The sequence below is a fragment of the Phoenix dactylifera genome, chromosome 13, assembly GCF_051530095.1.
Source record: "Phoenix dactylifera cultivar Ajwa chromosome 13, Ajwa_hap1_PhDact_Kaust_v1.1, whole genome shotgun sequence".
NCBI lineage: Eukaryota > Viridiplantae > Streptophyta > Magnoliopsida > Arecales > Arecaceae > Phoenix > Phoenix dactylifera.
In genome coordinates this window covers 26,326,382-26,342,338 of record NC_143202.1, presented here as the reverse complement: position 1 = coordinate 26,342,338, position 15,957 = coordinate 26,326,382, and the positions used below count along the sequence as shown (strand labels likewise).

Genomic DNA, 15,957 nt, shown 5'->3' with positions numbered 1-15,957 from the left:
ATATTAACAAAGCCTCCATTCATATATTTCTCATCCAACAAAAGTATCAAGCCTTCATCCATTCCTAGTAAAGTCATTAAATTTATTATGGAAAACCAATTCTCCGATTAGGTTGACTGCATTGCGCGGAGTTAAGATCATCAAGTAACAGAAGGAAGCATGCATCCAGTAACAGAGAGTATTCAAACATTGCCAAGATCATCAAGTAACAGAAGGAAACAAGCAAAGACTTGTTGCTTTTAGCATGTCGACTGCATCATGCTGAAGCTGCCCTCTTCTTCTGGTGTATGACACAAAAAACTGGCAAACCAAAATCAATGAATCAAACAATCTGAAGCAAGGTATTATCTGCCGAGTTGAGTCAGGACCCTAACAGAACAGCTAATGTCCAACTTCTATTGGAAATAGGTGACTAATTTCATGTATTCATACAGTTATGGCAATCATTAGCCAAAACCATAAAAAGAATTTTTTAGCAGGCTACCTGTTAAGTAGACTAGAGCAATTTATAGACTAACTACAAAGGGTTTTCAAGTCAGCAAGATGGATCATCTCAAATATTATATAGGACTTGAGCACTTGGCTAAATGTTCACTAAATAGTGACATGTGAAATCAGAAACAAAATTGACTGCCCAGCTGCCTCTAGAGTTACAATATTATACAAGGAGAAGTGTATGCACATTTGTGTTTCCATAATAACTTTTGCCTTTTGAAGAATGCCTACATTAAACTGAGTCATTCTACCATCCAAGACACACACACACACACAAAAGCTGCTCTGTTCACTTGCCCAGAGATGCATCAATGCAACTCAGTCCCTTAATTTCCCATAAACACAAGATGCATTTTAGCAAAGAGTATAAGATAAAGGCAGAGAAAATAATGGACTGAAAATTTCTCTCAACCATTTTGTTTATATTTTCTTGATGGTTTCCCAGGCTCCTGCCTGCAGGAAAGCACGAGTGTGTTCAGCATTCAAGTGGCTCATAACGTATCTTGTTCTACCTAGCCTAAGAGCCTACTATTTTAAACTGTATATGAGAGCATGCATACTTGTGTATTGATCAAATGTCTGCATTTCAAGCATACCAACAAGCACTTACAGGTAAAAACATTAAGATACAAAAAGAGTTGTAGATTAGAATTACATGCTCACATCTAAACAACCTTATCAAGCCCACAAGGGATTGGCTAAATGGAATAAAGTATCGCTAACAAGTTTTAATCATCTTCCTCTCACTCTGACATCAACCCACACCATCTAAATGGGGCCTATCATGACTGATCACCGAGACACACCAGTGCTGCTGGAGCAAAATAATCACTGTACTAAATGCATCAAATTGAACAAACATATTAAAAAGCAGAAAGCAGACACTAGTAATCACTATATACGCAAAGCGGCAAAATTTAACAAAAATCGAAACGTATTGGGAACTGAACTAATAATCGTGATCACATGAATTGTTTAGGATTAAGTTTTGCAACGTTCTCATTTTAGATGGTCTGAAACAACTCTCGGTCGTGAAAATACCAACCATTTGCACATTTTATATGATTTAAGTATCAAGGTTCTCGTTTTATTAATTTCTGCATGAATTCATCGTAAAATAATACTAGAACCTCATCCAAAATGGCCAGCCGAAAAATATTAGTTGGGTTTTTTTTGATCTTATCCAAAATCTATCCAGCGAATAACTGATATAAGACTAACCAGTGAAAAGCTAATCGATGCTGACCATGGGTCGATCATGGTGCTTGTAATTAGATTTAAATAAATTTGAACTTCTAGCCTGACGCCTTGTATAGTTATATGTTTAGTCCTACATCATTCGCTAGATAGATCTTAGGTGCCTATTCAGGATCATCATCCGCTAGATAGATCTTAGGTGCCTATTCAGGATCAAAAAATTTAAATGATAGGTCCTGGGTTAAGTTGGGTTGGGGGAGAAGCGCACCCCCATCAAGTCATCCACCTTCCGATCCATTGACCACCCCGGCGAACTCCCCCGTGCTCGCATCCTTGTCGACGCTGCCACGTCCACCTTGAACGCCGGATCCTCGCCAGTGCCATCACCCTGTCTTCGTTCAGCAGCCGCCGCTCTAGGAGCACCAGCACTGAACACTCCGCCACCGCCGCCCGCTCCGCCTTGAGGCCGAGGATGCCGTGGAGGAAGCGAGGGAAGTCGACGGTGGAGAGGCCGCAGGGAGCGTCCAGAGGAGGCTGCCGTGGTACCTGCCCCACCGGCACCGGGAGCGGAGGTGGCTGGCTGTAAGGAAGAGTGGATGCATGAGATTGTTGCTGACGTCGTGGAAGAAGTTGATGTTGAAGGTGCCGGTGGAGAAGAGGACGGCGGGGAAGAGGTGGGTGACCATCTAGTCTTGGGAGGCAAGAGCGGGGTGGGAATGGTGGAGGCAGATGGGGCACTGAAGCTTGAAACCCGTTGAAACGGGATAGAGATACACAGGGGCGGCTGGGGCCTAAGGCAAATCCATTGAACGAGGCCCTTTTTTTTTAATAATTTTTTAATGAATATAAAATACTTAAAAAAAATATATAAAAATAGATAGCTATCAAGTACACTATTTTAACAAAGATACATGCATCTAACAAATATAGACAAAAAGCCTTTTTTATTTAATATAATTCTTGAATGAAAGCACATAAAGTAATTATACTAAATGAAGGGCCATGAAACTGATTAAATAACTGAGATAATGCTTGGCAATACTGTTTACCATGTCAAGCAAGAGCCAAATAGGAAAAGATCATCCCATGGCACTTCATAGTCAAGGTAAAGAAAAGAATTTTTCCATAAATGAACCTCTTTATAAGAGAAAGTAGGGTCATTATGGAAAATTCACCCCATCCCACCATCTCCCCTTCAAGTAAGTACCCAAGCGGCAACTGCAACATCATAGCACAGCAGCCATTAAACCCCCTCCCTCCTTTTCTCTCTCTACCACCCAAGAGGGGAGAAGAAATCGAGAGGAGAAAACTAAAAGAATCTCCACCCTCGAAGAAGTCCATCTCCAATCCCCCTATCTTTCTTCCGGATGGCCCAGCTGGATCAGGAGTAATGTGAGGGAAGGAAAACCAAGACCAAAACCAAAAAAGAGAAGGGATGAAAGATAAGAGTGGCTTCAGGCGTCTATCAAGCCAACCAAATCCCTCCTCTCTCTCTGGCTCTCCCCACCTAAAACAAAACTACTGTCCCCAACATCCCAAATTGCCCCTCTGCAGGCCAGGAAACTCTCCACCTCCTTTCCATCAAGGGAGAAGACTCGTAGCCAGCCCCAGATCGGGGCCTTTGCTTCCTTTTGGTCAGCCTCCCGGGGGCCTTGCATTAGCCCGGGGCCTTAGGCGACCGCCTCAGTCGCCTAGAGCCCGGACCGGCCCTGGAGATACAAGGACTCGTTGGTATCCCTGTGATTTAAAATTGTTATGAATAAAATATAAAAAAATGCACATAAGACAAACTCTTATATGTCTAGATTTTTTATTTTTTATTATTTTGAAAATAATAATAATAAATTAATTATTTAAATCACCATTATTTCTGCAGCTATCTCCATTGCCGTCGCCACTATTACTTTCACTACCACCACCATCATTATCTCTTATTTTCGGTGTTGCCATATCCACCACACTACTGCCGGCATCTTTGTCACACTACTGCCACATTGGTGGCTACTACCACTCATCATCAGCACTATCGGCTCATCTAGCACCCATGTTTTAAGAACAAAAAACTTATGAAGATGCCATCACTTGCTGCGGAACGTTCGGGCTATATTGAAGGACGGTGTGACCTTCTAGGCTAAATATATATTCAGAGAGGCAAACGAGGCTATGGACCGAGGCGCTTCGTATGTGGTTAGCCACTCCAAGAGTATTTTATGGGTTACGGAATGGGAGGTGCTTAGTGCGCTCCGAAATTTGTGATTTTTTATCTTATTAGATGTATATGTACTAGAACTGTATAAATCCTCCAGTTTAGAAAAAAAAAAAAAAACTTATGAAGTTTTTTTACTTCTCACATAATTCTGGTTAAGGGGTGTACTTAAATGGGCAACTTAATCCATGAATTTAACAAAATTCTGCCCACTGGATTACCCATATAGGTTCTTAGAGAGGAGGCTAAGCACTTCATTCTCCCATATCGCCAGATCGAGAACTATAGCCCTTCAAAAAAAAGAGAAAAAGAAAAAATGTCACATGAGATGATCATGCAGAATTATCCGAAGTTTATGGATATGGAATTCAATGTGAGGAAATGAAGGGCATAAAACTTCTCAGTTGTTTTTTTTAAAAAAAATGTTGGGAGTTAAAAGATACTTAAGGTCTGCGTGGCTGGAGCAAGTATAGGAAATCTTTGTGGGCTGAGGCGAAGTGGTTTGCTTTGGACTGGACGACCTCAAAATGTGAACGGGAGAGGGCGAGGAAGAACGATCAAAGTCACTGCCCTTGAGGTTATGGCGTAATTAAGCATATAAGCCCGTAAGTCTCTACATACCAAACATGCATGGAAAATATTAGGTATCATCAAGAACTCAACTTTGTAAACTAACAATCAAAAATTATCTAGGATACCTTTGGTTCATGTGAAGAGAAAGAGAAAAACTATGGTCGGGAAAAGGAAAAAAAAAAGAAAGAAAGAAAGAAATAAATGCCTAATGTTTGGTTGGAATTTTTAAAGAAAAGAGATAGGAAAGTAGGCTTTTCACGAAAATAAGATTTCTGAAAGAAAAATTCATATATGACATAGAAAAATCTAATTTTTATGGTTAAAAATTGAGGTTTTTTTTTTTTACATAAGTACTCTCTTTTAAATAGAATGGAGTAAGGTCTTTTTTTGTATTACGGGCATAACATATATTTTACATAATTTTTTTTTAGAAAAGTAGATAGTCAACCAAACATAAGCCATCTTTTCATGGCAACTAAAACATAAAAAATATTTTTTTAAGCATCATATATCTTAACATTTTTTTTTTTCTGGGAACCAATCGACTTCCTGATAATAATTTCAGGAATGCATGCAACTTCAGCTATCTTGACTCTTATGATGTGTTAACCTCTGTCATATCCATCATTCAAGAGTCAAAATCCATATTTTCTTAACCTGAACCCGAAGGTCTAGATTAGATAATTTTTGATTTGTTTCCGCATCAGATCACCTTCCATGAAATGGTGTTTCAAGATTTGTACACAACATGTGTGAAATTCACGCAGCCAAGCTTTTATGCTGAGATCGAACTCCATCAGACCCCGACAATCCCGACCGCCCAATTGATCGTCTCGGCAACACCACCTCCCGATGCGGTTTAGATCCTTATCCAGCATCGACCGCGACCTCGTATATTTCATTAATATATCAGAGGATTTTTTTTTATATGTATCCATCTAAAAATTTAAATTTATATAAATATTTTTTTAAAATTTATATTTATTTTTTATTTTTATAAAATACTAATTTTGCACAAATACCTCTAATATAACAATTTTTCTAACACCATTAAACAAAACCATATTTATTTTAATTAAAAATAAATTAAAATTTATCTTCCATCGCAACCGCCTTATAAATATTTACTTATTAGATCAGAAAAGTTTGCCTCATCATTCCTGCTTTTTTCAACAGCATGGCGTGGATACATATGAAAAAAAAAAAAATAAATAAAATAATAAAATAAGTATTTTATAAAAAAAATATACATACAAATATTAATTTGGGAAGGTATTAATGCAAAACTCGGTATTTAGAAGGTATTCCTTAAAAAAATATCTTAGATATACTTGCAACCGTGCAACAGTTATACCTCATCACGTATATAAACTTTTATGCGATCTCATCATCGTATTGCATCCACGTGGTGTTTCCATCTGATGAACGGCAGATCTTGTTTTTGCATGGAAAATTTTATGAGCAGGTTTATATGGAAGGGGCACGTTTGACAAGATATTTATTTCGTACATTAAAGTTGGCGGATACATGCGAACTCGCGAAAAGATCCGGGCTGGTCCTCTCGACTGGCTCGTTAACTCCACCTCTTAACGTACTCCGGCACCCTTCTTCTCCTCCGCCGTTCTCTCTTTGATGGCAGCCGATGTCTCCATTGCTTCCGTCTTCTTCGCTCTTTTCTCGACTCGGAGGTTGAATTTAATCCCTCTTTCTGAGATTTTTTCTCCCTCTGACTCTTATGAAGGTTAGGAAATATAAATGAAAGTCGAAAGATTTCTTTTAGGAAATATTAATTGAAGTGGGAGGATTTATTTTAGGAAATACAAATGAAGGTGGAAAGATTTCTTTTTCTGAACTTCCTTTTTAAAGTCTTCTCGTGTTTGTTTGTTGGATTTTGTTTCGGAGTTTGATTCATTGATAGTAATGCCAAAAATGATTTAACGAACTGAGGTTGGATTTATATGAGTGCAGAAGAATTCTAAGATTACTGGTTTCTTTTTTTTTTTTCTTATTGATTTGAATCGAATTTTTGGTTGGACTTTTCTTTGGAGGATGGCTTTTTTGCGTTGCATTGATAAAGTAAGGTCGGCGGCTTTTATGTGTGCTTTTCTTTTTCTTCTGGTGGAATTGGCGGATGGGAGTGTGGTCTTGATTGGCAGGAACCTGTCGAAATCTTTTGATGACATCGAGGCTAAATTCGGTATGAGTTGAAGGGTTTTTTTCCCCCCAATTATACTGAGAATATCGGCGATGAATCAAAAAATTTGTAGGGTTATCAATGCTTGGATGCTGCGTTCTTGATGTTCTTATTTGTTTGGTTAGGGTTTGAAAATTTGTAAAGACTCTTAACCAAACACCTTCTATGAATCAAAAAATGGCTTTCTTGTTTGGTTTTCAATGCTTCTTATGTATAGGGTAGTGGCAAACAACACTAAAGTGTTCTTCGTTTTCTAGGCTACTCCTCTATTCATATTTATTTATTTATTTATTTTCTTCATGTATCCTTTTCTTTTCTTGTCCATGGCGAGTGTTTTGTAGGAATGTAGCACAAAGATGCGGTTCAGTTAGGTGGGACTTTAGCATGGACAAATTTGTTTTCTTGGGCTAATCTTAAGTTTGTCCCGTCTATGGCACTATGAACAAATTGATAAGAGTGAAGGCAAAGTGCTGGAAGTCCTGAAATCTTCTTTATAAATCATATTTTGTTTCATTGATTTATATTATGATGCTGTGTCTTCTTTTCTCTTTTTAATTTCTATACACATGATGGGGATGCTTGAGGAACTGCTTAAATAGAATGGATAAAGACAGTAATGTAAAGTAGCTCTTTTGATAACTTCCTAATCTCTGTCAAAAGCAAATTCCCCAAAATAGCAAGAAGTTGTCACTAAACATGGCAACAATTCCTGTTATGTGCTAGCATGTAGCTACTATTGGACTGATGAGGATGAAACAAGTTAAATATGATATGTAATGATGCTTTATGACTTTAGATGTAATGAGTGTCCTTGCAACTTCGATCACAAGTTTTGATGTGCATTAACTGATCAATAAATGATATCAGAGAAGCAACTCAAATTTTAGCAGTAAACATGTTGTAAGGTTCCTTAAATATCTTGTTTTTGTGTGTGGATGGATTAGGATTTCAGGAACCGAGAGAAGCTGATAAGAAAACGTAGGACTGGACTGGTATCTGGTACAAACTTAAAGAACTTAAAGTAAATCATACTCCTGTGCCCTCCGCCCCCCAATGTTAGATTGTTGTTGCTTTTCATCAGACTCAAATTTTTATTTATTGGATGAAAATTACTTTATCAATTGTACCCTCTTCAATAAATCTATCTTGAGTCCAATGTACTCATGCTGACCTGTTCACTAGCATGAAAGATCGGTAGATCTGACGGGCATAGGCAATTCATTTGGAGCTTTTACAATCTACACTGGGTAATATGTAGGAATGGCCTTGCTGTTGAAATCGATTTCTTCCTTGATTTCTTTCTTTGTTTTGGATTATTTGCAATGCCCGATACATATTTTGCTTTGAATGTTGTTCGAAACTGCAGCTTGCTCCCCCCTTTTCTAATGCTTCAATAATATTTTATCTTACATTCTTTGTCTCAATGGTGACTGTTTTTATTATATCTTTTTTCTTACACGATTGTTTTCCTTATTCCAAAAAGAAATGCAGTGACTGCAATGATAGTATTTGTGTAATTCCATTTCATCGCCAGAATAAATAGTAAAGTTCTGACGATATATTAATTTTGTTTTTTCCAGCTCCAGTTGTAAGAAGATCTGGTGAAAGCGGGGTCATGTACCCAGCTGAGCCTCTTGATGCATGTACTCCATTGAATAATAAAGTGGTCAATGATTCAAGATCTTCATTTGCATTAATCATAAGAGGAGGATGTCATTTTGATGAAAAAGTTAGGAATGCACAGAATGCTGGATTTAAAGCTGCTATTATGTACGATAATGAAGATCATCCTCTAGTATTTGCAAGTAATGTTTTCGCATTTATAAACTTATATTTCATTTTGTGTAGCCTAAAATTAAAAATTCTCTCTGTTATTTCTTACTGTTATTTATAATGAACTCTTTTTACTTGCAACTTTGAAAAGTCTAGCAGCATAGAAGAATTTTTAGTGCGTGTATCGTCAGTCATCACTTTAGACATGAATAGTTACATCATTACATTATATAAAATATTATTGATTTGCTATTTCTTCTGAAGTTGATATTGGTTCCTTTTCACAATTTTATATGTTATATTTGACAACCAGCTTGTCCAACTATGTTTATGGAATTCTATGTTTGGTAAACCATTTTGTGTTTGTATGTTATTTCTAGTCGTTGTTACATCAATACATGGACTATGGAGGTATCCTCATTGGCATTGCTGAGTAAATAGCAGGGTTGGTGTCAGGTTGAGAGTTTGTTTGGAAAACATTCCCAAACTTTGATGGATCATACCTTGGTACGTAAGGCTGGATGCACGTATGCAGAATAAAGCTTATCGTTAAGGTTCTATTCTTCATTAGCGCTATTATAATGAAATGGAACCCATTAGCATGAGCTCAAAGAAGGTTTTAGAGCAGATTCAGATGCCAGAGTGAGGAGGTGACACTTCAAAAATTTAGGAAGATGTAATGCATGTGGTGCATCTGTATAAATAATTCTAGATGCAAATGTTAAATTTTAGATTATTAGGTAGTTGCATTTTAGATGATGTATGATTCTATTTATCTGAAAATAATGGAACTTAACTCTTGTTCACCCAAAAAAATGTGTAACTATTAATTTTTTTTTGGCCTATGATTTAGCAAACATGGGCAGTGAGTCACTTGGGAACAGTGATATGGTTGTTAGACATGACATATCCTCAGGATTCAGATACCACTCCAGCAAAAATATTTTATTTTATTTTTGGGAGGGACTGGCTTCTATTAATATGTATACAAATGAAGAGTGGCTGATTAGATCTCTCCTTCTTCCTTATGATTTAAAATATTTCTTCATGTTGCAAGGAGGCCATCTAGCTATCCCAGCAAACAATAAGGACGACCATTTCATCTCTTATTTTCCTTCTCTTGCCAGTTAGAGCAAGGAGTTTGTTTGCTTCTTTGCTCTGTCCAATCTTTCTTTTGCTTACTTTCCTGTGTCCCAGGTCATGTTTGGAGCAAGTGGAGTGGCAAACAAGGTGGGTGGGATCAAATACAATGGAGAGGAGCAAAACAATAATCAGTGTGAATTTATTGTGGACAAACACAAGATGCTTTTGATAAGTTCTTTTTTTGATTATCTAGTTATTTCTTGAGGTTAGATGTAGATTACGGTAAGTTTATGGACATAGCACATACTACAATCTTGTGTACAAGTAATAAAAGTTGGAAAATTTTGGAGGGCAAATGGATTAGAGTTTGAGAACTTCTGGCAGAAATAATTTGTACTATGTTGACCAAATAACACAGGGGACAGAAATGTGACATGATACTTGCCAATGGGAGGAGATCAATCTACAATAGAAGAAAGGAGTATACGCCCATTTATGAAGCTCAGGTTTTGAAGCAAGTAAGAAGAAAATTCTTGCTTTGACAAAAGGAAATCAATTTGAATTTATAGCAGGATGGTCCTGAATGGAGGTTATATTAAGATAAGCAGCAAGCTTCAACCATCTATAGGGGTTTGACATCTCACTTATATATATTTATGTGATTTTCATTTTATATGCCCACTGATACCATTATTCTAACTCACACAAGCTCCTATGTAGTGCATAAAAAACAAAAAAATCAGAAAGCATGGACTCTCAAGTCGGAATTTCTCAGTCGATAACTATTCACACTTTCACAGTTAATTATTGAATTTTCTCTTGAGTTTCCTTTTGTGAAGGCGATCAATTATACCTCTATATAACTGCATTTATCGTAAATCTGTGTCATTTCATATAAAATATCCTATCGTCAGTACCTGACTATGAAATTATTGCAGTCGGAGGAAGCCCAGATGGCATCACTATACCGGCTGTCTTTGTATCTAAAGCATCTGGTGAGGCACTTAGAAAGTATGCAGGTCTTACAGACATGGAGTTGTGGATCTTACCAAGAACTAAGAACTTAGAATGGTTTATTATGGCCATCTCTTTCATATCTTTACTTGCCACGGTAATTGGGCTAGCTGTATGTCTTTTTGTGCATAGACAGCATGGTAGACATGAACGGTCTAGAGCTTCTGAAATCCATGGGATGAGCAGTCAACTAGTGGAAGCAATGCCAAGCCTCATATTCATATCAGCATCAGAAGATAATTGCACTTCACAAACATGTGCTATTTGCCTAGAGGACTACAAAGTGGGGGAGAAGCTTCGTAGGCTGCCATGTCATCACAGTAAGCCACTTCATCATATCATAATCACCATCACCTTTACTGTTTCTTATTCTCTAGTAGATGGTGAACCTGCTTTTCTCAGGTTATTTTGGAGAGTTGAATAAAGATTTTTTTCAAGCATATCCAGCTATCATAATATTATTACATATTTCCTTCTGTCTTAAGTTTTTATTACTTGCTAGTTTTGCACCCATGCTAAACGAGACAATGCAAAATTCTACATTGTAAGCTGAACATCTTAACATTTATTTTGGTGGTTATCATGAAACTTCAGAACTAATGCTATGAGATTTAAGTCAAAGATCTTAGCGGTTGGAAAGATGTGGTTCTTATAGAATATGTGCACTCCGCCAACTTGCACACTTAGTTGGAACTTCATGCTAAGATTGTAAATGATGGGGGTCATTCTCTGAGAAACTAGACGATAAGAGTTAGAAGAAATGAAAATTTAGAAGTGATCCATACTGAATTAGAAAAGTATATGTTAGATTTTCATCAGGAGAGAATATTTGGTTGGCAAGGGAGGAGGAAGGATACATTTTGTTGCCAAGAACATGTATAAATGAGCTGCTACAAGTGATAACACTAGTTGTGGCGAGATTGAAAATCCAGCCAAGATGTGCATAGGACAAGAATCCTCATCAGCCAGAACATATGTGCTTGTCGCATGTTATTGATATTCAAGAAGATGTATTACAGTTTTGAAAATGATTTAATGTTTACAAATGTGATCCAAACGAGGTTAAAGTGCTAATTGAAACTATGAATTATGCCTTCTGAAGATATGTATCTAAAGGTTGGTAGAGCTAAAACGAAATACATATTATAGTTTCAATGAGACTGAAAATGAGGCATCAAATAGAATGACAAAATGGATGACTAAGACCTAAACCGATGGATTGTTATTTTGAAATTTGGATCAGTTATACAGAAGAATGGGCGAGTGACAGGACATACGTAATGTAGCTAGAGTGAACGAAATCAAGGAGTGCTTTCAAGGTGTTATAAAGCAATTTATATTTAGGACTTAACTGGAATTGCTTATTAAGATGTCAGCAACATACACAATTTTTTTTTGTTTCAAAATTTTAAGCATTAAGTACAAAAGATGTCATAGTTGGGATGATTATGCTGAGGTGGATGTTTACTAAAATGCAGGACATGGTGAGGAGTGAGGACTGAATAGATTAAATGAAACATAAGTTTCATCAATCATGGATGAGCTGATGCAAAAACATTGCAATTTCACAAGCATGTGTGATGGTGATCTTAGGAGCTTCTGATGAGGAGAGGGGATTATATCTGTATTAAATGGTTTTAGAAAAAGGACGGGGAGATTTAAGACTAATTTGGATGAAAATTGTGATTTTGGATTCGTAAAAGTTGGTGGTAATGAAGGATGTAGCCCATAATAGGAAGCAAGTACCAGAAAATATTTCATCAATGTTGATGCCACAGTGGGGAAAAAGATTATTGGTTGTGGACTTCATGGTTTGCAGATCAGTGCAAGTTCAAACCACAGCCTAGTGATACTTAATTTCATGGACAGTGATATAACTTTGGATGTTTGAGGATATTTTGCTTTTCAGGATTTTCTAAGATACCCTTCTGAACCGAAAATATGCACCTCGATGGATTTTTTTATTTGTTTTCATTTTTCTTTTTGTCCCATCTGAGCATCTATTATTTTATTTAATTCATGTTGCATTCGCTTACATTCTGCATCGTATTATTTTGCAGAGTTTCATGCTGTCTGCGTTGATTCTTGGCTCACTGCATGGAGATCTTTTTGTCCTATGTGCAAGCAAGATTGTAATTCGAGCACAATATATATTCCAGCTTCTGAGTCTACTCCATTACTTTCTTCCATCTCCTCATTTCCCTCTTCCTCTGCTAGATCTTTAGCAGCATCTCCCCCTACCCACAGGATTTGACATACTATATTGTTGCCGATCAGTTTGAGCTATAGGTACTGATGTTGAAGTAGGTGAATGATGTTTCAGCAAAAGAAAAAAAAAAAAAGTTGGTGAATGATGCCTAAAACTCATTTATAGTTAGTTATCTGTGGTGGAGCTCAGGCCCTGAGAGCAAATCTTTGTCACGAAGGATTTGGTATTTAACCAAGTGAATACTTTATAAGTTCTTGCAGATATTATGCCAGTGACTATATTTCTTGCCATTGCCACTCGACCATTGTTTTTGTTTCAGTCTGATTTATTTGGTAGAATTCCAAGTCATTTTCATAGAAGCTTCTTGATTATTCTTTTTCAGGCATTCTTGCCGAAATATATTCATGTTTCTTTTTCTTATTCAGAAGTGTTATGATTTCTTTTCATGCAGCGATTTCCGATGCATATATGTTTGTTTCTGCAATCTGGTTATTCCCACCGCCTGAACTAAAAGCCAAAGCTAATTCATACAGAATCTATAGGACCTTGAGTCCTAAACTTCTGGGCAACAGTAAGTGGAAGTGGTCAAGAACTTAGGGACAAAGCTGGTTGCAATCAAGTATTTGTCCTCACCAGCCCAGCTGTTCTCCCTCTCTCCTTCATTGATTGGTTTGCTCATCTCATTTAGATCTGGATTTCCTCAATGTTCACAACGGCCAGGAGCCCCAATATATATAAAAGTACTTAAACTATTCCGGTTGTTAGATGGGCGTCTAAGAATAATAGATAACGTTGTAGTTTGCCTCACGTGTATACATCCAGTAATTTAGATCTGGTCCTCGGACTACTCCAACTAATACTTTGTCTGCATCCATAGTCCAGGGAATAATTTCTGATGGAGAGAAATTATTTCTTATGTTTGCATGATGTGTGCAACCAATCGCAGCCAACCATTTTTATAAAGTGCATCACTATAGAAACAAGCAGTTGTGATGGACGGCATACACAGCCATGTGGTACGAAGGCCTTTAAAAAGTTTGCAGGCTACGCAGGCTGAAATTACTCTATTTTGTGGAAAAATATATTCAAAAATTTGGATTTTTCAGCTTAGTTTAGCCTATGAATAGTTCGAGGTGTAAATGTTGGTATTGTCTGGGTTGGCTCAAATGCAATGGGGATGGAGCCATGGGTTATAGTTTGAGGATTCCTTGTTTGTTGGGGTTTTTGTAGATTTCTTTCTTCATGCATTATGATATAAATGGACACTTTCTGTAATTATATGATTTTGTCTTTGATATTTTAGTTAAAAAAGAAAAATTTTGTAAATCTAAAATGGCTTTTCAACGAATGCTAAAAGTACTTTTCTAAAGAAGATTTATTTTGGAGCTTCTTTCAATTAGACGTTTTCAGATTTCTGGCAAACTAAAATAGTTTTAGAGGGTCAGAAAGTACTTTCTGGACCATGAAAACCTCTTCCAAATGGGGTACGCAACAAAGTTATGCCTTTGCGACCAAGTTCAGTTGATGAATTGGAGGCATGTGCTGTCAAGAAACGTGCTTGTAAACGAAGTTGTTTCTCGTGTTAGTGATTACAAAACCATTTATTTTGCCAAATTTTTCTAAATGTGTGGGTGTTTTGGGGTTTTATTTGGCAAAGAAAAGGATTAAATCTGGGTCCAATGGGCCGGTAGGGGTCTTCCATGACCTGGTCTCGCTCGTCTGCATCACTCGGGGAGTTTTTAGATAAAGACACACAGATGGCCAGAGATGGAATGGCTTTGAGTCCAAGTGCGACGACCCTCCCTAGTATCTCCTGTCCTCCTTAACATCATTGGAGGATCTCCATTATCTAAATGAATCGGGAGTGATATATGACCAAACCCAAGCCACACGACGCAGATGCTTCCCTTCGAATTCCCAGCCCTGAACCATGTAGCATTTTGTCCTTGATGTTTTTATTTTATATATCGCTGTACCATTCATGAGAGCAAGAGAGAGGGAGAGAGGGAGGGAGGGAGAGAGAACCAACATAAACCTCAAGGTCCAAGGAACTAGGAACAAGAAAGGTGGTGATCAGAGAGATGGAATGTAGGTGGAGAGATGACATGATATTGGGTCGGCTCAGCCAGCTTCAACTCAAGGAGGATCTTGCATCTCTAGTTCTTCGGGAGGCCGAGCCGAACCAATATCACTTCTTCTCTTAGCCGCCATGGCCTTTTGTGGATCAACTCACCAAATCGTCCTCGTTGCATCCTCTCAGTGTTTGGAATTGTCATTGCTCCGAGACCTGCTTTGTACTCCTCTATCTCGATCACATGCATGGTATGTTTTGTACGAAAGCTTTTTGTTTCTTCCAGGATCTTTACTTGATTTTACTGTATATGATTCTTTATTCTTTTATACATTGCATGATAAGAATTTTCATCAAAAAATCTTCATAAGAATTGACCTTTAAAGGGAACTCCTAATGGGATATATATTATAGCAATTGCTTGTTTGATTTCTTTTTTTCCCCTCCTTTTTGTTCCTTTATTTTGTGTTGTTTAGGCAATTCCACCAAGTCAACTACTCTCGAAACGGGTCACAAAAGTACTTCATGGGATGTTAAAAGAAAGAAACATTTGAAGAGTAACAATCTCACATATGAGAGATATTGCAGGATGGATCAAGGTAAGCTATGTGCAGTCATATTTGTCACTCTAGTTGTTTTACTTATGAGAATCATGATAGATTCAAACCTGAAACCAACCGGAGAGAGTTGTCTATGGATATGGAGAAACAAGGATTGAGCTATGGTGGAGATGAGATGAGCTTGTCTTCCCTTGAAGTCCAAAGTCCATGTAAACTACTTTATTTCAGTCTTCAGTGACAGTCTTGACCACAGGCAGGCAGATAAACTTGCAGAGAGGACTGCCAAAGGAGTGAAAGAGTTGATAAGGACTTGATCAAAGCCAGCCTGATTTTATAAAATGATGTAAGCGATAACCAGCATGAACTCAATCCAAAAAATGGTCGACAGTTCGAAATCTAGTTCCTCAGAGCCGAAATCTTTTAGAATCCAAGTCAATCACAATCTCTAAGAGTTATAGAATGTCAACACCAAGCCATTCCCCACCTTTCTAAGAAACAGGAAGGAGAGCCAGGCCTGTCTGTCCCTCCTCTGTTCCTCTGCCATTGCTTCTTCTCAGAGTTGTCTGTTTCTGTACTAGGTCC

The 15,957-nt window shown here is 37.5% G+C and overlaps 1 protein-coding gene across 2 annotated transcripts; it reads left to right on the top strand.

Annotated features, from left to right (window-relative positions):
• Window positions 1-5,999: 5,999 nt before the first annotated feature.
• LOC103703218 (receptor homology region, transmembrane domain- and RING domain-containing protein 1-like) lies at window positions 6,000-13,040 on the top strand. 2 transcript variants are annotated; one of them, XM_039130695.3, is made up of 4 exons: window positions 6,000-6,159; window positions 8,246-8,470; window positions 10,460-10,855; window positions 12,596-13,040. In XM_039130695.3, exons 1-4 carry the CDS (start codon window positions 6,114-6,116, stop codon window positions 12,787-12,789), a joined length of 861 nt encoding a protein of 286 aa, XP_038986623.2. In that variant the 5' UTR covers window positions 6,000-6,113; the 3' UTR covers window positions 12,790-13,040. The 2 variants fall into 2 exon arrangements, with proteins under 2 accessions (XP_038986623.2, XP_038986624.3); XM_039130696.3 differs by having other exon boundaries at window positions 6,000-6,212.
• The last annotated feature ends 2,917 nt before the right edge of the window (window positions 13,041-15,957 follow it).

Bases quoted from the DNA above. Each gene is read 5' to 3' on its own strand.
- LOC103703218 (XM_039130696.3), top strand. From the start codon at position 6,104: ATGGCAGCCGATGTCTCCATTGCTTCCGTCTTCTTCGCTCTTTTCTCG. The intron at 6,213-8,245 runs GTTAGGAAATAT...TGTTTTTTCCAG, and splicing joins TCCCTCTGACTCTTATGAAG to CTCCAGTTGTAAGAAGATCT. The intron at 8,471-10,459 runs GTAATGTTTTCG...AAATTATTGCAG, and splicing joins TCATCCTCTAGTATTTGCAA to TCGGAGGAAGCCCAGATGGC.